The sequence below is a fragment of the Zalophus californianus genome, chromosome 4, assembly GCF_009762305.2.
Source record: "Zalophus californianus isolate mZalCal1 chromosome 4, mZalCal1.pri.v2, whole genome shotgun sequence".
Lineage (NCBI taxonomy): Eukaryota > Metazoa > Chordata > Mammalia > Carnivora > Otariidae > Zalophus > Zalophus californianus.
The window spans coordinates 114,309,873-114,337,850 of record NC_045598.1 but is presented as its reverse complement, the minus strand read 5'-3'; the positions used below and the strand labels follow the sequence as shown (position 1 = coordinate 114,337,850).

At 34.7% G+C, this 27,978-nt stretch overlaps 1 protein-coding gene across 7 annotated transcripts in view; it reads left to right on the top strand.

Annotated features, from left to right (window-relative positions):
- Positions 1–27,978, top strand: part of RB1CC1 (RB1 inducible coiled-coil 1) — a 91,307-nt gene that overhangs the window by 9,174 nt on the left and 54,155 nt on the right. For 4 of the 7 annotated variants that reach the window (XM_027622743.2, XM_027622706.2, XM_027622728.1 and 1 more), the window contains 6 exons: positions 14,928–15,042; positions 16,375–16,496; positions 17,756–17,882; positions 18,055–18,225; positions 23,603–23,805; positions 25,149–25,575. In XM_027622743.2, coding sequence (XP_027478544.1) covers positions 16,426–16,496; positions 17,756–17,882; positions 18,055–18,225; positions 23,603–23,805; positions 25,149–25,575 — 999 coding nt within the window. In that variant the 5' untranslated portion in view covers positions 14,928–15,042; positions 16,375–16,425. Of the gene's footprint in view, positions 1–1,997; positions 2,045–5,080; positions 5,107–14,921; positions 15,043–16,374; positions 16,497–17,755; positions 17,883–18,054; positions 18,226–23,602; positions 23,806–25,148; positions 25,576–27,978 lie in introns of those variants that run through there. The other 3 variants (XM_035727289.1, XM_027622711.1, XM_027622735.1) reach the window with 3 other exon arrangements.

Here is a 27,978-nt window from a genome sequence, read left to right as displayed (position 1 = left end):
AAGTTCTTTATATATTTTGGATATTAACCCTTTATCATACATGTCGTTTGCAAATATCTTCCATTCCATAAGTTGCCTTTTAGTTTTGTTGATTTTCTCCTTCACTGTGCAGAAGCTTTTTATTTTGTTGTAGTCCCAATAGTTTACTTTTGCTTTGGTTTCTTTTGCTTCAGGAGACATATCTAGAAAAAGTTGCGATGGTCCAGACTTTTTTAATGCTTGCGTATACATGTACTCCCTCACCATTAGTTTTAATAAAATAACAGTAAAATCCACAAACAGAATCGCATATACTGTAACTTGTTTTTCTTATTGAATAATAAATATGTCACTAATCAGTATGTATAGAGCTAACATATTTAAATGTCTAAATAATGTCATATAGCTGCACCATAATTTATTTGACTGATCATGATTGAGAGCTTTCTGATTTTTCATTGTTAAAAATTCATTGGATATATACCTTTGTACACTTGTCTGTTTCCAGTGTATTTTCAAAGGTAGAATTGCTGGTTTGTACATTTTAATTTACACAGTTTAAATTTTGTTACATATTGCCAGATTAAATCTCATTGTAAATTGTACAGATTTCTATTCTTGTCAACACTGTTCATTTCAGTCATTAGAAATAATGTAAAGGGTAAAACTGATGGCATTTCTGATAAAGTTTTTTTCCTGCATGCTATGGATAGCCATTTGTTATAGTACTATTGCTTGAACAATTTATCCTTTCCCCCAATTTGAAATTCTGTTATTATTATTATTTATCTGCATTTGTGTATATGAAGATATATTTGTATCTGTTTTGTTCCATAAGTTATTAATGGGCCAGAATCCCAGTTTTAATAACTGTTAGACTATGTTTGACATGTTTTGATAAATGCTCTCTCCTTACAGGGTCTCTGTCTCTCTCCCCATATATAGTTGTATGTACATATATAAGTATTTATAACGGTCACTTAATAGTTATTGTCTCAGTGGGTAGAAACTAAAGACATTGTTTAGGTAAAGGACCACATAATAATTTTAAGAAAATCTTATGTCATTATTGAGTTACTAACCTGTTGCTTTTAATTTTTAAATTGGGCTAGCTTGTGTCATACTAAGTATGATTTCATTTTATAAAAAGTAATTTTATATAGAAAATGAGCATTATGGCAAATTTTAGAAAATCTTGACTATTTGGTGAAAAGTAATGTGTTATGTACTAAGGCTGAAATTTTATGTCATAAAGTTAATTTCTAATTCTTTCAGCAGCAGTTGACTTATATGGTGGCACTTTACCATTGCGTGTAAGAACTTAGTTCTAGATCATTTAGATGCAATACACTTAGAAATTTGATAGATTTTATGTAAGTTAAGGGAAAATGTGCTTAATTAGAAATCCCAACTTTGTAAGTTGATAAAAAGGGTTAGCTCTTTTTAATGATTGATTTTTTTCTAGGAAATTAGTGATTTGCTAAGCTTATCCTCTTAAATTTTAGCAAATGTGATCGAGGAGGGTAAATCATTGGTATCTAGCAGGAACTCAATCTTACATATCCTTTTTTGGGTATCTTTTGGAATGACACCTTTTTGTGAACTCTTGCCCATTCCTTCTCAATATAACTTTTGCATACCTCTGTAATATTAAATGTATTGCATTGTAGTGTCATGTTCATTTTATGTGATTAAGCTCCTTGAAAGAAGATAGCATATACTTTCTTCTTTTTTTAATCTTCAGAAACTCACACATTAAATAAGTTAGAACTGAGTTTATTGTAAATCGATCTGCATTTTATAAAAACTTGAAGGAATTAGCCAGTATACCCTTTTCAATTTTTAGGTGAGGAAATGAGATTTGGTGAAATTAGAAGTAAAGATGTGAATCTAGGACTAAAACCCAGATCTATTTTACTTCTGTTCCAGTATTTTTTCAGGATGAATTCTGTTCATTTTCAGGATGACCAAAGATGTGCTTGGTTATTAATGCCCCTTTTTGCTTAATGTTTTAACAGTTACATACCAAGGAGTGAATTCAGCTTTCTTGGACCATCTTATTTTGGTAGGAAGCATATAAGATATGTAAATTGTACATTCTTATAAAGTATTCCTGTGGATTCTCTATGAGCCATTTTGTATTTCTGATTTCACAGTTGTGGTTCTTGCTCTAGTTCTTCTCCATAGCCTCGGCCTCATTTATTGACTGTCTAATGTCTTGGTCGTAGGTGTACAAGACACTGGTATCTTGAAGAGAGGTGTAAGGCATGGCCAAGTTTTCTGTAGCTGTTTACAATACAGTTTGGGGGAATGTAAGGCATTTGGCAGGTGGGGGAAATGTAGAGCAAGACATTTATTTATGTTCTGGATACAAACACTATTATTTTATTAGTAGAAATTTGAAGTTGTGGGCTTTAAGTGTTTAAGGAAGATTGTTGGCAGCCAGTAGATTGGTGAAGATTTTACAACAGGATGTTGGTGACATCATGGTTACAAAATGCAGGCAATGAAATGACATGAGTAAAGGCACTAAAGACCAAGGCTTATTCATCTCTCATCAGGAGGTCATTTTAAATGGTATGGAGCTTCATGTAATGAGGCACAGAAAGGCAGTATTGGATTGTTTACTCCAAGGATTTAGAAAAGTAGATGTATGAAGCATTTTTAGTTGGGGAGAAGTAAAGTGACATTAAAATAAGACCTCAGATTTTTTAGTTGGTAGTGTCTTCTAGGACTAATTTGAGTTGAAATCCACTGGGTAGAAGGAGCTCAGTTAGGTTATTGTCAGAGCGTGGGTATGCGGTAGTAAGCCCTGAATTAGATAGCTTAATTGGGAATAAATGGGAAAGAGGAGTACACAGACCAAGGAGTACTTATTCACATATGACATGTTAAACAAAGTTGATTACCATTGGTGAACCCAAAAAGGTCAGTAGGAGAAACACTTTGGAGATGTTTAAGGTAGAGATGATTATTATTTTTGTTTTCTATTTTTTAATTTTTTTTAAAGATTTTATTTATTTATTTTGACAGAGAGAGAGCGAGAGAGGGAACACAAGCAGGGGGAGTGGGAGAGGGAGAAGCAGGCTTCTCGTGGATCAGAGAGCCCGATGCGGGGCTCAATACCAGGACCCTGGGATCGTGAACTGAGCCGAAGGCAGACGCTTAACAACTGAGCCACCCAGGCGTCCCTCTATTTTTAATTAAAGAGTCTTGGAATACCTTGGCTCTAAGGAAACTACCAAAAGTTAGCTAGTTGGATGAGATCTCTCTCAATTAACTATTTGAGCTCTGTTTTATTATTTACTTACTGCAAGTAGTATTCTAAGAGTACTTTTGCCTGTGAGAGCCTATTCACTCAGTAGATACTCTTGAATAGTTTCTGTTATGTTGCAAGAGTTACTGCCTGTTCCTAGGTTAACAATTTGAAGTTTGTAATGTGCACTTGGCATTGTGCTAAATATTAAGCTCTTGGCATAGATATTTTTAGTTGTTTTTCAAAATGCTTTATGAGACAGGTATTGTTAACATTCCCATTTTACACATTAGCAAATGGAAATCTAATGTGTAGTGATGAGAAGGTTTTTTTTTTTAACTCTACAAGTTTTTAGTTGATAATAAAGCCATGTGGCTCATGGATTGTCTAGAGAACATGTAATTCAATAAAATTTTATAACATTGTAGATTACATAAAATTAGTCTTTATAGAAGTTTTATATTTTAATAAGAGAATTTAAAATATGAATATGTTGTTTATTACCCATTTAGAGTATTTAATAATTTTTATAAACCATACTTTTCAGGTAGAATCTGAATCAGAACTTTTACTTACACAAAAATTCGTTTCCATCACCCTATGAGCCCAATATGTGAAATATGGAAAAAAATTAAATGTAGAATTAAAATCTTTCTTGAACCAGACAAATCTTGCTGTGAAACTATGATGTGATCACTTAAAAATTAGTAATCCAGGGTTGAAGTAACAGCTAAAGACAGAAGTAGATTTTTTAGAAAAGACTCCAGTGATTTAGGAACTAAGGTACAGAAGAAAGAATTTAAGGTCAGGCAGGATCATGAGGAGATTTAGGTGATGGAAAAATGGTGATCTATATGATATCCCTTTGAATTGAACAGGACAGAGTGCTCATGTAAGAGTAATGGAACTCCAGGACATTCACTATTTATTTCACATCTGACTTTTTGTTAACCTCATAAGATTGTACAGCTCTTCAAGACAGAGATTGAATTTTGTCTGTTTCCTTAAATAGATGGCTTGAGCCCTCTACATAAACTTTATCTTATAGAATCTTGAATAGGCAGGTATTTTTGGTGTTCTCAAGGTCAAATTTCTTCTCCTTGCCATGATAGTCCAGGAAAACTCTTAACTTGAAAGTAAATTTTATTTTTCATGTTTGTGGTGATTTTTGCTGAAAAATTAAAGGCTATGGTGTAGTTTGAGAGTAAGAAATCTCTGCATATCCTTTATATTGTATATTGATTAGGTATTGGTATAAAATGCAAGTTTAATTTGTATATTTCTGTACATATGTGCTTACTTTTAGGAAGTTGTGATTTTCATTGTATTTGCAATTGTTGCTCACAAAGCCCCTATATATTATACATTATTTGTATATTCTCTTGTTCATGGACTGGCTGCAAATATGATATGCTGAGATTTGATATATGCTGGGTCCAGACTTATTTAACAAGTTCACAATTCTCATTGAGAAATTATGAAAAATATGTTTTCTTACCAGAGTGAAAAGCTGTTTTCAGAAAGTGTTTCAGTAACTTGCTGTTAACATGAGAAAATATGACCACTAGGTGTGGGGGGAAATTAAAAAATTTTTGTCCAGTGTGAATGATGGGAAGTGTGGGACACATAATTTCTAACATGCCTGTCACCCTTATATAGGCATTGTCAGGAGTTAGGTTTCAGAACAGACAGGGTTCTTTACAGCAGCCTTTTATAGAATGGACTTGCTTTTGTGAATAACGCCTAGCATTGCTCAAAAATGCAAAAATGAAAACATATCCAAAATACAGAAAAACCAGGTTATTGAGCCAAGCTTTTAGCTATACTATTTTTCTTCTCTTGTAGGGGTGAGGAACCTCTGGAAGTGTTCTGTAAGTTTTATTTTGTTGTATTTTTATATTTACTTATTATGGAAGTTAACACAAAAAGGCAATGGAATATTGAGCCACATGTAACCATCATTTTGTATCAGTTATCTCATTAAGGCCTAATCTTGTTTCAGTTATATGCAGTGATACTGCCCTACCACTCCTGCAGCCACTTCCCCTTCTCTTGCAGCTGTAGTCTTGTAAATTTTGAAGAACAGATATACCCCCAATAGCCCAGGAAGGAAAATATTTACTTTTCTCAATTCACTCAGCCTATAAATAGCAGAGTAAGAATTTAAACCAGGGGACACCTGGGTGGCTGGTTAAGCATCTGCCTTCAGCTCAGGCTCAGGTCACGATCCCAGGGTACTGGGATGGAGCCCTGCATCAGGCTCCCTGCTCAGCAGGGAGTTTGCTTGTCCCTCTCCCCTCCCCGCTCTTGCTTACTCACATGCACCCTCTCTCTCTCTTTCTCAAAAATAAATAAATAAAATCTATTAAAAAGAAAAAGAAAAAGAATATAAACCAGAGCCATTAAGCTCTTTCTATATAAAAGTCAGTTGTTTTTCCCTCACTTTAGGTCAGATTATAACCAGGAAGGTGATGTATTCTGGCAGCAGCTTATTGTTTTACTAGATTATTACTAATTCCATTACTAGAGGTACTTATTTTTACTGTTTCAGTGTATTTCTTTCTCATCTTTTTTCCTCTATTCTTTTTAAACATCTGTAATCATTGCATGTATTTTCACTCAACACCATAAGCTTTGTTAAAAATTATTATATATCCTGTTTTACTATATGAGTAGATGAATGAGTGGCCGAGTATTTTTTAACACTACTCACAAGTAGTAAAGTATTCTGTATATACTTAAACTATAAATTTTTTCTATAAGAAAATTTTTATGGTACAATTATTAGGTTAAGAGAAATGTATGTTTATAGAACTTTTACTTACCTACCTATGAGCACCAGTTGCTTTCCCAAGGTCATAATTATTTATAGTAGATCCCCACCTATAATATATGAGTGTTGAATATGATTTGCAAACTACTTATTTTGCAAACATACTGAAAGAGAGAATATTTTTTTTTAATTTTTATTTAATTTCAGTTAGGTGACATACAGTCTTAGTTTCAGGTGTACAATATAGTGATTCAGCACTTCCATACATCACCTGGAGCTCATCAGACAGGTGCACTCCTTAATCCCTATCACCTATTTAACCCATCCCTCCACCTGCCCCCCCCAACCATCCATTTAAGTAGCGAGAATAATGTACTGAATCTAATCTGTCCATGCTATGTGCTTTAGTAGTCACCAGTATTTTGCTGATCTTACCTGTCCTTCTGCCGTACTTACCTTTCCTTCTCTTCTCTCTCTCTCTCCCCGCCTTCTGCCTTCGTTTTTGCTAGACTGTTCTAAAACATCTCAAATATCATTTTACACATTAATTTTTCAGAATTCATTATTTCATAACTAAAATGCCATTATCTTGCCCCAGAAGGAATAGTAATTCTAATACCTAATCCATCTTTAGATTTCCACACTTACTTCAAAAGTGTTTTTTGTAGTAGTTTGATTCAGAATCCAAACACATTACATTTGATTATTATGTCTATTTTCTTTAATAGGTAGAATTCTTCCTCTCTTTTTGAGGCCATTTGTTAAGCTAGGTCATTGTCCTATAGAATGTTTATTTCTGAATTTACCTGATTGTTTTCTTATAATATTGTTTGTTTTTTCTCTACATCCGTATACCTTATAAACTGGTAACTGTAGGTAGATGTAGAAGTTTTATTAAATTTGGGTTTGTGTTTTTTTGGGGGGAGGTGGGCAAGAATATTTTATAGATAAGCTGTATACTTTCAGTTGAAACAAAGAGACATGAGTTGATAGCAGTGTGACAAGTGATCAGTATGTTCATGTTTGTCAACAAGCTTAATCTGTCACATTTCTTTTAATTATTTTAACGTCTATCGATGTCTAGATCCATTATTTCATTGCGAAGTTGTCTTCCATATTCTGTCTGTAGTAATAGATGGAGCTTTTCTGTAAAAAGTTATTTCTTCATTGTTTATCCTGAAATATAATTCATGTAGGAAAGAGGATAAGTCCTTAAATCCTTTCCTTTTTTAGTTTCATAATAGGTTGCTACTGTAACTCACTGAGGGTTTGTTTCTTCTTTTTTTGTATTGTTATGAACATGAATATTTACAGATATTATACTGTTTAAGTATTTGTAAGTATTCTTTCAATGCGTGGACTGCCCCATCTTAGTCATGAAAGCTCGTTCAAGTTAATTTTTTGCCCTTTTGACATGGTCTTATTAATTAGTCTTTGATAGCTTCTTTACTTAATGGCACATCTTAATGTACCAGGCTTATGTGATTGGTACATTTTTCTACTTAAGACCTTTGGAATCAGCCACTTCTCCAAAGGTTCCTTTTAGAAACCATAACATGGGTGTACAGTGATTTTTAGAGTTAGATGTACAAAGATTCTAGAGTTAGATGGAACAGTCTCCATAAGACTACTCTCACTTTGGATACCAGCCACCTGTTGGTGATGCCCAGGACCACCCTCACTTCAGATCCACTGACTACAAATTTGGGGTTCCTACAACCACCTTCAGGTTCGAGAATTCACTAGAGTGGCTTACAGACGTTGGGGACAATGCTATACTTAATTATGATTTTTTTTTTATAGTGAAAAGTTACAAATTAAAATTAAAAGCAGACAAAGGAAGATATGCATAGAGTACAGTCTGGAAGGGTTTGAAATGCAGAGCTTCTGGTTGCCCTCTCCCATGGACTCATGGATAGCATTACTTCCTCTTAGCCAGAGTGTGTGACAGTACATAAAGTAATGCTAACTAGGGAAGCTTACCTGAATCTTTGGTGTCTGGAGTTTTTATTGAGGTCCTATAATCTTTACATGGTAGCTGACCTTTAGTCTCTAACTCTTTTTAGAGGTCCAACTAATGTCTTTAGTCTCCATTTGTTCTGGGGATGGAAACTGATACTGTGTGTCCTAAAGCCCCCATTATAAATTACATTGTTAGACTGTTCTAAAGCCCCCAAAGACACTCCTGTCAAACAGCACATTCCGGAGACCTCAGGTTCCCCTCCTCATAGCCAAGGGTAAAGTCCAGACCTCTCTTTGGACAAGGTTAATTCTTTACTATACAAGGGAGATGGGTACTTAACTGTTCTCGGGTTGTCACTGCCTTTAATTCAGTGGGGCTGTGAAATATGTGTTTTATGCAAAGAGAAAAATTTTTGTTCAAACTAACATCTCTAAAGTACTTTTTTTTTTTTTTTTTACACTTTATTGCATCTCTTTTCTCTTAGATTGAAAGTCTAGGAATCTTAGACTGAAACTCTCGCTCATTTAAAAATAATGTCTTTTTCAGATTTGTGTTTCTTTGATTCCTGAAGAGGTTTCTTGTACTTTCCTCATTGGTTAACTATTTGGAATACTTTCTCATGCACTGTGTATTGTGGATTTTTGTGATTTTCTTACTAATTCATAGGAACTCTTTTTTTTTTTTTTTTTAAGCTGTTTACCCTTAATCACTTGTAACACTGTACCACTTAACAGTTTTGAGGAGAAAGTCAGATCCCGTCTTTTGATATTTGGATTAAATGATGAAACAGGTAATGGAAAGATTCATCCTTTTTTGGATTTCTCCCTTTTCCCCTCCCCCATAAATCAGAAAATGAGTAAATCCTGTGACCTGTCCAGAACCCTGTCATCTGTTACAAAGCTAGGAAATTGGGCCTGTCTCCTGGAGGGCTCACCGTCTGCTGTTGTTGTTATCATTTCCATGCAGTGTTACAGTTGCAGGCAGCGTGTGCTCACCGTTAGGCTTCTGTTCTTGACTGTTAGGTGCCTGGTGATAACCCAGGTATGTGCACGCTCCCACTGAACTGGCTGGAGCTGCTCAAGCCTTAGAGCAGAAGCTGATAAACTTTTTCTGTAAAGGACCAGGTAAGTATTTAGGCTTTGCTGATCTCGGCTATTATGTAGGTGTTTATATAGTAAGAGAAAAAACTTCTACCTTGCCCTGTCCCCAGTGTCCAGAATGGGCCATCCAGGGGGGTGGGTATGCTTTATGCTCAGTTGACATCAATTGGAGATGATTTTTTCTGGACACACAGGGACCACCTAAGGGATATGGGCCTGGCAGGCTGGGGAGAGAAGCCGAAACAGTAAGTTTTACTTTCTGCCCAGAGACTCCAGATCCTGAGTTGCCTTTTCTTTCTGAAAGTGTGGCCGGAGGCAGGTGACCTTCTGGGTTTCCCATTCCAAGACTGATTTATTCCTTGCTGCCAGCAGAAGCTGTGGCATCCCTGACATGTCAGTGGCCCCCAGTGTGTACCCTGAGTAGCAGAAGGCCGCCCTGGGAGTGGAGTGGGCCTCTGCAACTCCACTTGTCCCTTAGAACAGTACCTACACAGCCCAGGGGCTGCAGAGCAAAGGAGGCCACTTTCAGTTTTTCACTCAGCCATATTTTTCTTTGCTACTATATGTAAGTTCTTCTGTGTACATTTCTTTAGCTGTGAAGTTTTCAGAGAATCCCCATGCAAAGATGACCCACAGTATGGAAGAATTTCCAGTCTTTGCCGTATGCAAAGAACCATGTTATCTACGTACCCAAGGGAATCTTGTTCTCCCATAACCGATGACCACACCAGTTCTTGGAGGGAAACTGATTTTTCATTTGAACACCTTACTATGTCAAATTTTGAAGTGTTCTGCCATCCCACCCCCCTTACTTAATCTTAGAATTTTTTTTATATTGCATTTAAGAAAATGAAGACTTAAAAGTGGTAGAATTGTTGGGGGAAACAAGTATTGGGATTTCTAAAGGAACAGTAAAATGGCAAGTCATGGGATGTACTTGACCCAGCCATAGATTTGAACTCCAGCTGTTTTTGCTATATGACTTTGAGAGATGACTGAACTTTTTTAGATCCACAGTTTTGTCATTTGATTGTTGGAGATAATAGAAGTCTTTCTCACAGTAGAAATTGTGAGGATATGTAGCTGGTATGGCTTTTACTTCATGTTAACAATCAATGGTTATTGTTAAGTCAACAATATCCATATCTTTAAAGAATAGAACATAGAAAAGTACAAGCATGTATTTGGGAATTACTTTTAATTACAAATAATTGCATTTTTATAGCTATTCTTTTTGGAAGTAGATAATCATGGAGTTTGTGTATAGGTTGCCCAGTAAGACGTACGCTTCATGAGAATAGGGAATTTTATCATATTATTTGTTCTTTTATGTCCGAAACTAAAAAAAAAAATGCCTAGGGCATACTAGATTCTCAGGTGAAATTTTTATTGAATAAATGTTGTAAACTGAGATGGGTTCAAACTTACCTTTAGGCAAGTTGAGTAACCTCTGAATCTTTTCCCTAAACTCTAAGAAGAAACAGTAATAATATGGTTATCTTACATGTTATGAAAAATAAAGGAACTATTGCATATAATAGTACTGAACATAATGACTGACATTTAATGAATCACTCAGTGTTACTGATGGTTATTTTATGTGTCATATACCTGGGACAGGTGAAATAAATATGAGCGTTTTGTGGCCATGGAAGCCATTAGCCTGTGTTTCTTTGTGTGTTTTTGTTTTGTTTTGTTTTGTTTTTGCTATTCCATTTTATTTTTTACTTTATGCTTCTGGTTTTGTTTTTCAATTTCAATTTCAGTATACTTAACATAGTGTTACTTATTTCAGGTATATAATACTCAGCAATTCAACACATTACTCATGCTCATCATAAGTATACTCTTTAATCCCCTTCAGCTATTTCACCCATCTCCCCATGCACCTCCCCTCTGGTAACCATCAGTTTGTTCTCTGTAATTAGGAGTCTGTTTTTTGGTTTGTCTCTTTCTTTGTTTACTTGTTTTGTTTCTTACAGTCCACATATGAGTGAGATCATATGTTATTTGTCTTTCTCTGACTGACTTATTTCCTTTAGCTTTATACTCTCTAGATCTATCCATGTTGTTGCAAATGGTAAGATTTCATTCTTTTTTATGGCTGAGTAATAGTCCGTGTGTGTGTGTGTGTGTGTGTGTGTACCCCACATCTTCTTTATCCCTTCATCTGTCGATGGACACTTGGGTTGCTTCCATATCTTGGCTATTGTAAAGAATGCTGCAATAAACAGGGGTGCATATATCTTTCTGAATTATCGTATTTTCATATTCTTTTGGTAAGTACCCAGTAGTGGAATTACTGGATCATATGGTAGTTTTTATTTTTAATTTTTTGAGGAACCTCCATGCTATTTTCCGTAGTGGCTTCACTAGTTTGCATTCCCACCAACTGTGCATAGGAATTCCTTTTTCTCTACATCTTTGCCAACACTTATTGTTTGTGTTCTTTCTGTATTTTGGATAGTAATTGCTTAATCAGATCTATCATTTGCATATATCTTCTCCTGTTCAGTAGGTTGTCTTTTAGTTTTGTTGATTGCTTCCTTCACTGTGCAGAAGCTTATTTTGATGTAGTCCCAATAGTTTATTTTTGCTTTTGTTTGCCTTGTCTCAGGAGACATACCCTGAAAAAAAGTTGCTTCAGCCGATGTCAGAGAAATTGCTGCCTGTGCTCTCTTCTAGGATTTTTAGGGTTCCGTGTTTCACATTTATATCTTAATCCATCTGAGTTTATTTGTGTATGATGTAAGAAAGTGGTCCAGTTTCATTCATTTCTTTGGAGCTGTCCAGTTTTCCCAACAGCATTTGTTGAAGAGACTTTTTCCCATTGCATATTCTTGCCTCTTTCATTGAAGATTAATTGATCATATAATCATGGGTTTATTTATGAACTCTCTATTCTGTTCTCCTGATCTGTGTGTCTGTTTTTGTGCCGGTACCATACTATTTTGATTACTACAGCTTTGTAGTATATCTTGAAATCTGGGATTATGATACCTCCAGTTTTGTTCTTTTTCAAAGTTACTTTAGCTATTCGGGGTCTCTTGTGGTTCCATACAAATTTTAGGATTACCATTAGGCTGACATTGAGAACCAGGGCTAGTGAGACCCATGGGGCAATGATGACTCATTTTACTAGTTAGATTTTTCTCTTAACACTATTCTAGCATAGGCCCTGGGTGGTATATGACAATAAATGAGGACGCAGAGAGTAAAGATTCAGAAGAAGACTTCTGGTTAAAGTTGCCAATGCAGTGGCTTCACACAATAGATAATGGATGAAAACGTGGGATGTTACGTCAGGGTAGGTCAGGAGGTGCTTCTCTAAATGATGCTGTCATTAACATCACTTGGGAACTGTTAGAAATGAGCTAAGTAAAAAAAAAAGAAAGGAGCTAAATGACAGATAGTATCAAGTGTGTGTGTGCCTATATAGTGGAGTCAAACTATAACCTAGGTTCTAGAGCCACAGCAGTCAAAACTGTCCTTGAGATTGTTTTACATTATTCATGAATTATACATGCAGACCAATTTTCAAATAAGCTTTGTTCGTGCAGCTGTTTTTGTAAGCATTGTTAATGATTGTGATTTTTAGGTTGAGCTGTTTCTTAGGGTGAATGCCAGGTGAAGAGATTGCTGTTTGTTTAAAGGCACATAGTAGCTGCTACATTTATCAGAGTTTCCCTCATTTACTGTAAGTATTATGGAACACTGAGTCCATCTTTATAATAATTTCTGAAGCCTCTGATGGATTGAGAACAGTATTGTACCTAGATCATGAAAAGAAAAAGATTGATGAAGTTTTAGATTGAAGGAAATTAAATAGATATTACAATTTAAACACAATATATTATCCTGAATTGGATCCTAGATTGAGGGGGGAAAACTGTAAAGGGCAATAATTTGAGTACAGATTGTGGATTAGATGATAATATGGATCTATGTTAAATTTCATGATTAGATAAATGTACTTTTGTCATGTATGAGAAAAATCCTTTCTGTTAGGATACTCACGTTCTGGAATATTTATGGATAATGAGACAGTCTGTCTGCAGATTACTCTCAAATAGTTAAGGAAAAATGTATTTGTGTGTGTGGTGTAGATGTATAGAGAGAGAGAAAGAGAAAAGAGCAGGCATGGAGCCTTAAGTGGCCCAAATGATAAAGCAAATGGAGCACAGTGTACATAGTTGGTAACAGTAGGTAAAGGGTGCAAGGGGGTTTTTGTACTATTTTTGTAACTTTTTTCTAAGTGTGAAGTTAAACCAAAACAGAAAAGGTAAATAATATTTAGGAGGAAAGAAAAGTAGAAACTTAGAATAAAGTTGTGATTATTTATAAGGCTTTATATTTAGGCTCACAAATGTTGTATCTTCTTGTACTGCTTTACCCCACCTTTACAGAACAGGCTTATTCTCATTTGTGTGACCCCATTTAAATGTAACCCACATAGAGGCCTACTTTGATCACCCAAATCTAAAGTACGTTCTTCTTGCTACCCCACTCCTCTTACATTGCATTTATTACAACTTATATCATCTTTGTTTCCTTTTTGTTTAATTTCTTTTTCTACTTCAAGACTGTGATCTCCATCAGAGCAAAGATCATGTCTATATTGTTCACAAAATACAGTTCTGACACATAAGCTCAATAAGTGTTCTATTTGGATGAATGAATGAATTAATGAATTATCTCCACTACCAATATTTCTTCCATTTTAGTCACCATACTTTTAGCTACCTAATCCTTCAGAAAACCAAAGAACTCCTTTTAACTTGTAAGATAAAGTGTACTCTTGAATTTGGGCCTGGTGGTGAGGTCCCACCCAAACACTGGAGAGTTGGCAGAGGAAAAAGAACCCAAGAAAGGGTGCTAGGGTTGTTTATTGAATTCTTATTGCAGAGCATGAGGCTAGTACATTAAAATTTTTTTCATACTTTTTCTCCCTTAATTCTCATAATATCTCTGCAGTGTGGGGTACTGTATTAATTATCTTTTGCCGAGTAAGAAATGTTTTAGTTTACATTTTCTGGGCGTAGGTTGGCTGGGTCATCTGCATCAAGGTCTCAGAAGATTGCAGTGAAGGTGTTTGCCGGGACCGGCGTCTTGTCTGAGGCTCAACCAAGTAGTAATCTGCTTCCAAGAGCAGTGATGGTTGTCATTTCCTTGCAGCTTGTCAGACTGAGACTCTCAGCTTCTTGCTGAGGCTGACTTCAATTTCTTGCCACATGGGCCTCTCCATGGCAGCTTGTTACTTCATCAAAGCTGGCAAGGAGGGCAGTCAGCTGGCATGGTGGAAGTTCTAATCTTGAGTAGCAATCATGTGACATTTCATTAACCTCACCATATTTCACTGGTTAGAAAAAGATCACGGGCCCTGCCCATACCCAGTAGGGGTGGGGATTTCACTGGAGTATGGATACCCAGAGGTGGAGGGGCTATTTTAGAGGTTGCCTGCTACAGGTATCATTTTTATTCATTTTACAAAACAAGAAATCAAGACCATTAAGTAAGTTGCCCAAGATCATATACGAGTAATGGGGCCAGGATTAAAGCAAGAGGCAGTCAGACTCCACAGCCAGGTTCTTTTTATACCATTATATTTTAAGATCTAAGAAATGGCTGTAGAATTTGGCAGTTTTGGAGTTTTTTTTAGAAACTTTTGTGTCTTTTAATGGAGTGGTATGGATCAAAGTTATACTTTTGTGGTTTCAGTGAATGTGCATGTAGGAAGAGAGATTGAGTAGAAATCACTCTTTCAGAAGGGAATTTTTAAAGAAGGGACAATAACCATACGTTGTCACATACTGAATTATTTCTCTCTGTGATAATCCAGAAATTTTTCTTTTCCAGTTCACTGAGTTTAACCAGTAATGCCATTCAGTTGCCAATATCAAGCAAAGCAAACATAAGCCAGTTTTAATCTGCTTTTTAAGAAAAGCGGTAGTCCTTTTCACAGTGCCTGACGGTAAGTCACAGTTCTAAATTCACAAGTTTTTATCTAATGTATTTAAAAAACTGATTTTGGAAACATTACTTTTAAGATCTTATTTATTTTTTCTTTCTTCCCTGATAATTTTACTCTAAAACTCATTGGAAAGAGCATAAGGAAAGATATATTCTAGTATCTTAATTTATCATCTTTCATTAATTTGGGGGATTTTTACCTCTATAATTGTAACAAATAAAATGCTAGATTTGAAATCTGTCCCTTGTAGATGAGGAAGTTTATGTTATTTTATTTTTTTAAGATTTATTTATTTGAGAGAGAGGGAGAGGGAGCATGCGCACGAGAGGGGTGGGGAGGGGGCAGAGGGAGAGAGGGGGAGAGAGAGAATCTCAGGCAGACTCCCTGATGAGGGTGGAGCCCATCACAGGCCTTGATTTCACTACCCTCAGATCATTACCCCAGCCCAAACGATGAGTCGGACACTCAAGTGACTGAACCATCCAGGTTCCCTGAAGAAGTTTATTTTATATATGAGGTTTTGACTTGGTCAGCTAGTTAATGGCAGTTGTTTCAAATATTCTGATTTCTAGACCTGTGCACTTTGTACTGTTCAACAAGATGATATAATTGGTAGGGTCACAGTTTCTTATGGAGCATTTCTGACTCAGTGTGGAGGTGGAATTTAGATTAAGAGACAGCTGGTGGAAGGAATTGGAATGAACTCATTTCCCCTAATTTGCAAGTAGCGGCCACTCTTATTTGCTATTAGTAAGTTTAACCTCCAGACAATATTTTATTGCTCTAAGGAAGCAGTCAGGGAAGAACTTTTTGAGTTAGGAAGATCTTTGATGAAATTTTTAATTTTAATTCTTTTTTTTTTTAATTTTTTATTGTTATGTTAATCACCATACATTACATCATTAGTTTTGGATATAGTGTTCCATGATTGTTTGTGTATAACATCCAGTGCTCCATGCAGAACGTGCCCTCCTTAATACCCATCACCAGGGTAACCCATCCTCCCACCCCCTCCCCTGTATTTAATTTTAATTCTTAATGTAGAAGGGTACATGAGGACAGTGTGAAGTATACACATAATTTTTGTTCTAATTGCTGGCCTCTTCCTTAAACAAATTTTTTTAGTGAAGAATAGTTATGCTTTTCATTAGTCTCATTACTGTTTATTTTTTAAGCAACAAATTTACCAAATTGTCCAGTTAGCCATCTTAGACACCAAAAACTATGTTTTTGCTGTTGGCGTAGTTGTACTACATAAATAACATGTCTTATGTGAGGGTATTCGTAGTTGTGTTTATATAACTGATCATTTTTCTTGTCTGTTTCTTTTAGTAATCAGGTCAGAGTGTGAGGTATAAGCTTACAGAATCCAGAGAAATCATCATGAAGTTATATGTATTTCTGGTTAACACTGGAACTACCCTGACATTTGACACTGAACTTACAGTGCAAACGTAAGTTGTATTTCATTCAGTCTCATCACTTTTGCATGTTGTGTAGGCAAAAATTAAACTTTTTGATTTGGAGAAAACTATTCCTTTGTTAAATAAGAAAGTAATAGTAGCAATACCTTAAATCTTTTAGCATATTACGTATATAGTTGTCATCTTTCACTAAAACGCTAAAGTTAAGTTCATAAAGTTGTGCTTTGTTCTGTTTATGTGAATATATTATTCACATCAAACAAACCTACCTGTAAACAAACTGATTTCAAATTAAAACTATCAAATAGAAGAAGTTTTCATAGCTGATTTCTCAGTTTCCTAGGACATTGCTAAGAAAATTATTGCTAGCTATATATAAAGTAACATGTATCAGTCCTATGTATTTCGGTGATTTGTTTTTAGTCCCTTGTATGAATAAAAGTCAGTAGTATTTGTTTTGTTTGTTGATAAAAGAATACAATCAATTTAATATTTTTAACCAAGTTTGTAAGACTCATAATATCTAATTAATTCTCCAGCTTTGCAGGGGATTCCAGTATTTGACTAATGAATGCCCTTATATCTGTGAAATTTGGGGATAAGTGTCAGGGCGAGGGAGGACATATTTTGAGGCCAGACAACAAGGAATGAAATAGTAACAACTATACCTGCTTGTATCTTGGTAGTGGACCTAAGAGCAAAGACTTGAGGGCAATACAGAATAAATCTGACACTGAAAATATTACAAATAATTTGTGGAATTAATAATCTTAGTTTTAAAAATGGAATTTGAAATTGTATTCTTTTTTTAAAGTTCTGGTTTTTATAAAATACAATTTTACCTGTGAAGGAATGATTTTCTGAAAGATAGGGAAAGGAAGCAATTTTATGGTTTATACTTAATGTAGTTTGTGTAATGTGATGTGAGGATTTTAACAGACATCTGTGTTCTGAGGATTTTAACAGACCTGATGCTAATTTGAGCATATTCTTTTGCTATATTATATAAAGAGCACAGAAATAAATATGTCTACTGCCTATATTTTATAGACTCACTTGTAGGTGTGCCAAATGGGTTATTTGTTCACCTAAGATCAGTCAGTTGATTGTGGAATCTGATTCCAAAAACAAGAAGTTTATATTTTATACTGTTGTTTTGGGGAAAATTTTTTAGAGTGAAATTAATATCTGTCAGATATTTTTACACAGTGCTACTTTGATAATAAAAAAGTTTGTCATTGAGAAGTTATGTGGAACTAATTTTTTGCTCCACCCCACCCCTTTTAAAGTGTGGCAGACCTCAAGCATGCCATTCATAGCAAATACAAGATTGCTATTCAGCATCAGGTGCTGGTGGTCAATGGTGGAGAATGCATGGCTGCAGATCGAAGAGTGTGCACCTACAGTGCTGGGACGGTATGTGTCCATAAGCCCTTTCATACAAACATGCTCCAATTTCACATCACATAGGGAATTGGGAACTCAACTTCAGAAGTAAGGTTTATCTGCTTCATGTATTGAGGGCAGTGTGCATGTTCAATATTTATAACATTTTACTTCAGTTTCTTTTGCTTTTTTATTTCTGTAGGACACAAATCCAATTTTTCTTTTTAACAAAGAAATGATCTTATGTGATCGTCCACCTGCTATTCCAAAAACTACTTTTTCAACAGAAAATGACATGGAAATAAAAGTTGAAGAGTCTCTTATGATGCCTGCAGTTTTTCACACTGTTGCTTCAAGGACACAACTTGCAGTGGTAAGATAAAAATAATTGTTTTTTGAGATTATTATACTTATTTACATCTAGTACAATTTAAAATTAAAAATTGGTTGGGTCGCGTGGGTAGCTCAGTCGTTAAGCATCTGCCTTCGGCTCAGGTCATGATCCCAGGGTCCTGGGATTGAGTCCCACATTGGGCTCCCTGCTCCACGGGAAGCCTGCTTCTCCCTCTCCCACTCCCCCTGCTTGTGTTCCTGCTCTCACTATGTCTCTCTCTGTCAAATAAATAAAGTATTTAAAAAAAAAATTGGTTATTTAACAAAATGATGTCTTATTCATATACTTGGTAATATTTTCATGAAGTATTAGCCTATTTTAGGCATCAGTGAATGTTCTAACAAATTGATGGTTCCTAAAAGCTTTCAAATCTAAATAGCACAGAGAACTCACGGTGGTTGCCAGAGGGGCCGGAAGTTGGGGGATGGGTGAAGGAGAGTGGGAGATACAGTCTTCCAGTTATGGAATGAGTAAATGGGAATAAAAGGTACAGCATAAAGAATATAGTCAGTGATACTGTAATAGCATTGTATGGTGACAGATGGTTAGCTACACTTGTGGTGCGCATAGCGTAAGTATAGAGTTGTTGGATCACAATGTTGTACACCTGAAACTAACGTAACATGTGTCAACTATACTCAAATAAATAGCTAGCAAAGTGGTCTGAATTACAGAGGAAGCATGAAAAAAACAAAAATAAAAGTTTTGGAGGAAACATTTTACTGGTTAATATGTCTGGTTTTTAAATCTTCAGACTCATAAGTTGTTAGTCATTCTGCATTTGCAAAGAGTTATAAGATCTTAGAGTGGAAAAGCAGTTTTAAACATGATTTGTTCAACTTCTTTCCTAAATGATGGTATGCAGTTAATGACTTCTGAACATTGCTATAATCAGTAAAGTTACCTATGTTAGAGTAGACAGAAACAAAAGACTTAAATAACTCTTAAAAATGTGATTCTTTCTTCCATACCCATATTTAGGTCCTTGAGGAGAACAAAGTTTCTTTCCAATACGTACAAAAAATTTAAATGGCAGTATTCATACTTGACAAAGTGGATGTTAAAAGCATTAAACAGAACAAAGTGAAATTTATAATAAAAGATTTAATTTGTGAGAAAGAGAAGTCAGATCTGTATTTTCCTATCAACATGGGCTAAATGATAATAATTGTAGGAGAACTTAATAAAACATAATGATGTACACCAGTATTCATACCAGAATTATTTCCTGTAGTCAAATGGTAGAAGCAACCCAAATGTCCATTGGTAGATGAATAGATCAACAGAATGTGGTGTATACATGCAATGGGATATTATTTAACCTTGTCAGGAAGAAAATTATGATAACTACAATATGGATGAACCTTGAGGATAAATATGCTAAGTGAAATAAGCCAAACATAAAAGGACAAATATTGTGCAATGTCAATTATATATATATAAGGTACCTAAAAGAGTCAGATTCATAGAGACAGAAAATAGAATAGTTACCCAAGGTTGAGGGGTGAGGGGAAGGTTGAGTTAATTATGTATTAGATATAGTTTCACTTGGGGATGATGAAAAAGTTCTGGAGAAGGATGGGGTAATGGTTGCATGGCAATGTGAAAAACTTAATGCGTCTGAATCATACACTTAAAAAATGGGTTAAAACAGTAAGTTTCATGTGTATTTATCATAATTTAAAAATGGAAGATTTTAATATGTCTCTTTCATAATCAGAAAGCTCTTATGGGCTATGTTTAATATTTTATATCATGAAAATACAGAATATACTCATTTTTTCTTACAGATAAAACCAGAAGAGTATCAAAAGAGTAATATATTAATAGCAAAGAGGATATATTATGGGAATGCAAGGGTGGTTCAATATTTGGAAATGAATTAATATAATTATCTCAATCGTTAATACTTTATAGAAGAAAACATAAAGTCATATCAATATTGTCCAGAAGCATATGTTAAAATTTAGCAGCTATTCTTAATAAGCAAGATAGCTCTAGAAGGAAACAAAATAAAATTTAGAATTGACCAAATATGGAAGATAATCAGCTTTCAAATCAACAAAATGTTAGAGCCATTTTTGCATAAATCAGAATCAGTCTATTCAGTATTCTTTTGGAACTTCTGAGAAATATACCAAAATAAGAAATTGAAAATGAAGTAAGTGGTAAAATTAATGGAGAAGTGGGAAAACATCCATTTTAGATGAGATATGGTTGTATATTTGAAATATCAAGAGAATTTAATAAAAATCTGTCAGAAAGACTTTTGGTAAGGTGGCTGGATATGTGATAAATGTATAAACATTCACATTTCTTGGTATGGGCCCTGTTTTGGAATGGAAATGGAAAACGTATTATAATCTAAGTAGTAACAAAAAATAAAATTCTGTTCAAGAACATAAGTTATAGGTCTGTCTGGGTAGCTCAGTCAGTTAAGCATCTGCCTTCAGCTCAGGTCATGATCCCAGGGTCCTGGGATCAAGCCATGTATCCAGCTAAGCAGGGAACCTGTTTCTCCCTCTCCCTCTGCCACTCTCCCTCCTTGTGCTCTCTCGCTTTCTGTCAAATAGATAAAATCTTTAAAATATATATATATAAGTTATAAGCCAATGAAAAGACATATTTTTAAACTCTGGAAAACAGTTTGGAGGTTCCTCAAAAAGTTAAAAATAGAGCTACCCTACAACCCAGCAATTGCACCACTAGGTATTAATCCAAAGGATACAAATATAGTGATTCAAAGGGGCACACGCACCCGATGTTTATAGCAACATTATCAACAATAGTCAAATTATGGAAAGAACCCAAGTGTCCATCAACAGGTGAATGGATAAAGAAGATGTGGCCTATATATACAATGGAATATTGCCTGGCTATCAAAAAGAATGAAATCTTGCCATTTGTAATGACATGGATGGAACTAGACAGTATTTATGCTAAGTGAAATAAGTCAGAGAAAGAAATATTATTTCACTCATATGTGGAATTTAAGAAACAAAACAGGAGCGTAGAGGAAGGGAGGGAAAAATAAAACAGTACATAATCAGGGAGGGAGACAAACCGTAAGAGACTCTTAACTCTGGGAATCAAACTGAGGGTTACTGGAGGGGAGTTTGGGGGGAGGGATAATTGGGCGAATGGCATTAAAGAGGGCATTTGAAGTAATGTGCACTGGATGTTTTATGCAACTGATGGATCACTAAATTTTATCTCTGAAATAAAAGACATTCTTAATATCATTCTTAATATTCACAGTCATAATCTTAATATATTCATGAGCTTAATGAATTTCATTTAAAGTTGCCATGAAAAGCTTTGGTGTGGGGGAAAAAAGGCATTTTTGCTTTGGAGAGTGAAGGGAAACTTTGATTTTTTTGTTTGTTTAGTTTGGTTTTAGATAAAATGGACTTTAAGTTTACAGGGAAGGATCAGTGTCCAGGAATAGTTAAGAAAGTTAAGAGAAAGAAGAATGGAAGGTGGAGGGAATAATACATCTTCCTCAGATTTTAAAAAGTACTCAGAAGCTATAGTAACCAAAACAGTGAATATGTCAGACAGTGCATTTTATAAGGAATTAGAGGCCCTATAACAGTGGCAGGAGTGTGGTCTTCTAGAGTCACATCGGCAGAGTTTAAATTTGGTCACCCCAATTGTGTGACCTTGGATTCAGATACCTTCATTAGTGAAATTAATAATAGATTTTTGTTTAGTGAGATATGTACATATTAGAAAATGTACAAATCATTGGATATTAATCTCTGGCACATTTTCACAAAGTGAAATTTTAAAATATGGTATCACCCCAGAAGCCTTACTTCATGCTTACTCCCAGTTGGTACCATTATCCCTCTTCCATAAAATCGTCCAGTATCCTGACTTCAAAACCATGAATTTCTTTGCCTCTTTTAGAACTTTAAATAGATGGAATCATTGTGTGTGTGTGTGTGTGTGTCTGGCCTCTTTTATTTAACGTTCTGTTCCTGAGATTCATTCATGTAATTGCATGAATTAATGCTTTGTATTCATTGCTGCATAGTATTCCATTGTATGAACATGCTACAGTTCATTTAACGATTGATAGATATTCCTTCCAGTTAAAAACTATTGTGACTAGGGCACCTGGGTGGCTCAGTTGGTTAAACGACTGCCTTCGGCTCAGGTCATGATCCTCAAGTCCCAGGATCGAGTCTTGCATCAGGCTCCTTGCTCGGCAGGGAGTCTGCTTTTTCCTCTGACCGTACCCCCTCTTGTGCTCTCTCTCTCTCTCTCAAATAAATAAAATAAAAATCTTTAAAAAAAAAAAAACTATTGTGACTAAAGCTGCTGTGAATATCTTTGCACCTTTTGCATTCTCTTGGGTATACCTCTTTTTAACTTTACATGTGCTGTTTGAAGTGGTTGTATCCGTTTATATTCCCATCATCAGTGTATGATTGTTCTACTTGCTCAGCAAACTCACCGATACTTGGTTTTCTTGGTGCTTTTAATTTTAGTCATTCTGATGGGTGTGTATTGGTAGGCCATTGTAATTTTATTTATATTTGTTAATAAGGATGAACAGGTTTCCATTCATTTATGAGACTTTGCATATCCTTTTTGTGAAGTTATTCTAGTTTCTTAATTATTCTTTATTTAGTTGCTCATCTTTTTGTACTTGATTTTTAGTTTAATGTCCAGTTTATCAATAGTCTTGCTCTTGGATCTTATTTAAGAAACATATACTTATCTCAAAGATATGAAGGGAACAGCCATTGTGGAGCTGCTAGTGTATATCTGCTATGCTATCTTCCAGAATCCCCCCTCCACCTACCTTTTTTTTTTTAAGTCTTACATTAGATCTGTAGGTTACCTATAACTGATTTTTCAGTGGTAAACACAGAAAATTCACTTTATGAATCCAGCCTACCTTTTAAGTTTACTGTGTATTGATCTTATATATTTATGAATATATATATATTTAATGCTAGATAAATTCCATTGTATAGATGCACATAATTTCTTGATAGACAGCAAGATGGGTTCCATTTCGTTCTATAGTTGAAATAAAGAACCTTTTAGTATTTTTTGTTTATTTGTTTAAACGTTTATTTCTACAAGATGAATCATTCTGCCAAACAATAGATGCCATTTTACTTTTGACAGTTATTGCTGAATTGCCCTCTGTAGGTGCTCCACCAGTACACACTTCAGCAGCAATGAGTTAAGACAACAAACACTAAGATAGACTAAAACATTCCCTTGTCAGTGCTTTGTTTAAAATGCAAACATTTTAAACATTCATGCATACAGGTAAATATACATATGCAAACATGCACACAAACATTACCTTCTTTTGCTGTTTCTTTGTTTTCAGGAAATGTATGAAGTTGCCAAGAAACTTTGCTCTTTCTGTGAAGGTCTGGTCCATGATGAACATCTTCAACACCAAGGCTGGGCTGCAATCATGGCCAATCTGGAGGACTGTTCAAATTCTTACCAAAAGCTACTTTTCAAGTTTGAAAGTATTTATTCAAATTATCTGCAATCCATAGAAGACATCAAGTTAAAACTTACTCAGTATGTTTGCCATTAAAATGGATAATAAGATGTTTGTTTAAAATACCTTTGCAGTTTATCAGTTGTTTCAGTAAATGTGATTTCTAATGTTTATTATAATTGTTCATTTTTTGAGACTTTTATGATGACTTTTATAGGCTCTAAAATTTTAAAATTGTGGTCAATTTTATTCACCTATTTTATGGATCACCCACATTTCTTTTTCTTACTTTGTTTTCTTTATGCAAAGCGCTCAAAATACTTTTAAATCATTTACAAACCCAAGAATTTGTCTCCTTCTTGCCCTGCTGCCAATTTTATGTTAAAGCAAAGGCAAAATATAAACATAACACATCTAACAGAAATGAAAAAGTTTTCAAACATTCAGCAATCAAGGAAATTTTTATTTTCCTTTTTAAATATTGCCAGATGATGTAGGCTTGCTGAGATTGAAAGAAGCCATTTAGATGGTTTTCTGGTTCTTTACATGTAAGCACATCTGATAGCCATTGGTTGTTTTTGAAAAGGGCTATAATGAACGTAAAAATATAGCAATAATTCAGCATGAATATAGCCCTTTGTTGTCTCTGTGTATGCTTTATGCTTTCAATTTTTACATTCATTTTTTAGTTTTTGCGTTTTTTGTTACTTTGAATTGAATTGGAGGGAAGTAACATCTTTCTTTTTAATTAAAATGAACCTCATTAATTCACATTTTTCTGTTTCGTGGTGTGAATTAGAAGATTTTGGCCTTGCCAGTGGGACTGATCTTGGGAAGGAAGGGAGTGATTACTTAAGACTAGAAAAAGTTGTTATACAACAACCTTTTCAAGTTACTGTTGTTTGGGAAGTTCTTCTAGATATGTTAATTTCTCGTAGGAGCCTGAGTCATTTCACAGATGTTCTACAGAAATCAAATCATCAATAGTTCATCTTCCCCATGCCTTTTGACCACATACATCTACCTGTCTATAGGGTGTAATGAATGTAAGAGTTACCTTAATCTTTATTGGGATTATTAATTTTATCCTGTGCTTTCAACTTATCAAAAAATACTTGATTGACTTAAAGTCATACTTTAAGGGACTGCTATGGAAAATCTTTTTTTTATTCGATTTTTTATATCAAGGTTTGATGAAAACCACATGTACAGTTGTTTAGTATAACCTGGCTCCCTTTACTTGAGAGTGGTATTTCAATGTGTTAATGATACCCTTCTCTAACTAGGTTTCTTTTAAAGAACATAGATTGTATATGCATAACATAATAGAGAGGTCGTAATAATTGTGTGTATAACAATTAAATGCTATTTCTCTAACTAGAGTGGTTCCATAATTTTACTGACAGCTCTTTTGTATTTTAAGTTTAGGAACTGCGGTTTCAGTAATGGCCAAGATTCCACTGTTGGAGTGCCTAACCAGACATAGTTACAGGGAATGTTTGGGAAGACTGGATTCTTTACCTGAACATGAAGGCTCAGAAAAGGCTGAAATGAAAACCTCCACTGAACTGGTGCTCTCTCCTGATATGCCTAGAACAACTAACCAATCCTTATTAACCTCATTTCACAAGTCAGTGGAACATATAGCCCCAGATACCACAGATGCTGAAAATGGAAAAGAAATTAGGGAATCTTGCCAAAGTACTGTCCAGCAGGATGAAACTTCAGTAGATGCTAAAGACGGTGATCTGCCTTTTTTTAATGTTTCTTTGTTAGACTGGATAAATGTTCAAGATAGACCTAATGATGTGGAATCGTTGGTCAGGAAATGCTTTGATTCCATGAGCAGAGTAAGTCATGTTTGATATTTCTTGGGTCATTTCAACTACTCAAAATTATATTATTTATACTAAATGTTTTATATAATGGGAGAATGGTAATACATTATAGTGGAGATATTGAGCCTTGATGTGAGACTTCATAACCAAGGTTTCAACCTTGGACAAATCAAATCTTTTCACTTGTAACCTAATTTATGAATTGTTAGTAAATTTGTGAGGACTATTAAAGGTCATATACATAAAATTTCTGCAGTGCAGAGCGTTGAAGTGTCTACTCAAATGCTGTAGATTTTGGTGGTAGCACTTTGAAATATATTTTTCTCTGACCTTGTAATATTACTTAGATGTTTTAATATCTCCTATCCTTTATTTGTTCCTGCAGTTAGGCTCTTTCATCTGCTAGGTAAAACTTGAGCGGTCTTAATGTTTTCATTCTTGTGCTGTAAGTATGGAGCACTCTCAGAAAATAGGTAAATGATAATATTTGGCCACCTCTAGCCTACCATATTTCTAAGTTAATAATGGATCAGATGTTAACATTTATAAATGCTATAGAACTTTCAAGGTCTTTTGGAAAATATTAAAGATAAAAATTTTTTTCAGTTAAATTTTTTTGGTGAGAATGATTTACATTCAGTGAAATATACAGGTTCTTGAGTGGTTAGGTCACAGAGTAACCACCACCCAAAAGAAGATTCTGAACATTTTCATCTCCCTGAAAGTCCTGTGTGCATCTTTCTAATCACCATCCCTCTAGAGGGAACTTCTTTCTGACTTACAAAAGAAGTTTTAAACACTATATCTGCCTGAGATATTTTCAAATTCAAAATTTTGACGTTGTGGTCTTGGTTGTATTTTGTAATTATAGTGAGCTTGTATTTTGGATTAAGTTCTTCTCCAAATATACTTCCAAAAACTTTTAGACCTTGGAAATAAATATCTCTTAAAATAGGATCCATGGGCGCCTGAGTGGCTCAGTCAGTTAAGCGACCAACTCTTGATTTTGGCTCAGGTCACAGTCTCAGGGTCCTGGGATTGAGCCCTATGCCGGACTTCATGCTCAGCGGAGAATCTGCTTGGTATTCTCTCTCTCCCTCTCCCCTTTCCCCAACTCATGCACGTTCTCTCTCTAAAATAAATAAATCTTTAAAGTATAAATGATCCGTAAGCTGATAGAAAATCTTTGAATTCAGAAAGGAAGTTGATGGGCACATGTTTCAGTTATACAGTAAAAACAAAATAGTATTTTGAAGGCTGCTGTGGTCTAAGGATAATTGCCACGATAGTTAACCTTTTTTAAAAGGGCACTCAATTGGAAAAGAGACTTGTTCTTTGAGTAATGAGAAAGATAGTGCATTGTCTGGATTGCATGGAAAATAGCACATACCTTTTCCAAATGGAAAACTTAAATAAATTCTGGGTTTCTTCTTAATTCTTTAAATTTCCACTTCCTTGATGACATCCTTTAAAGGAGGCATTTCTTTTTGGCCATTTATTATTTGTCATCAAAGAAAGCTTCAATTAAGACATTTGCCAGGGCATGGAAGTATGTAATATATTATGCAAAGATTACTGCCTAAAAGGAATGAACTAGTATTCCTGTTTAAAATGTTGACATTTTTTAGTGGCCTAAAAATTCTAATTCATGATTTTGGAAAGTCAAGTTCATGATTGTAATTAGGGTGATTGAAGTATATATATATAATTCTGCATGAGTCAGAATAGGGGTTATAGACTGAGGAGAATCCCCTTTTAAAAGGACTCAAAATTGGCTTTGCATTTGTATGTTTAAATGAAATCTAGCACAGTCATATCATTTTTATTCACTTTACATGACGAGAGAAGAAGAAACAATGATCCTTTTGTGGCTTAATGAAAATTCATAAGAATTTATATCTACAGAAAACAAAAGTTAGCTGTAGTATTAGGGTGTCACATTATTGATAAGTTAATATTTACTTTCATAGTACATACCAAGAGTATCTGAAGTCTTTGTGATAGATTACATGGCCATTATATTGTGAAAGCAAAATAGAAATTTTTATTTGGTTATAGTCACTTGTTATAAAATGAGTTAGCATAGCTTAAAATACTGTCTATATATAATAAAGCATTCATTTCAGTTGTGCATGCCCATTAGATTAAAAAATTTTTGTTCAAAAGCAATGAAAACACATTTTGAAGAATTTTATATATTTGTTTATGTATTTCTGCCTTTATTTTACAGTGTGGAATATTGTATTCATGGGATATAATGTGTAATAAATAGCACTTGTCATAGTTTTTTATTAGATTAATATTTTGCTCCTCTTGGTAGTTTATTCTTTGCCACTAATGGCATTTCTAAAAATAGATTAAACTGAGTATAGGACTTCTCTAATCTCACATTTATTATATAATTACCCATAACAA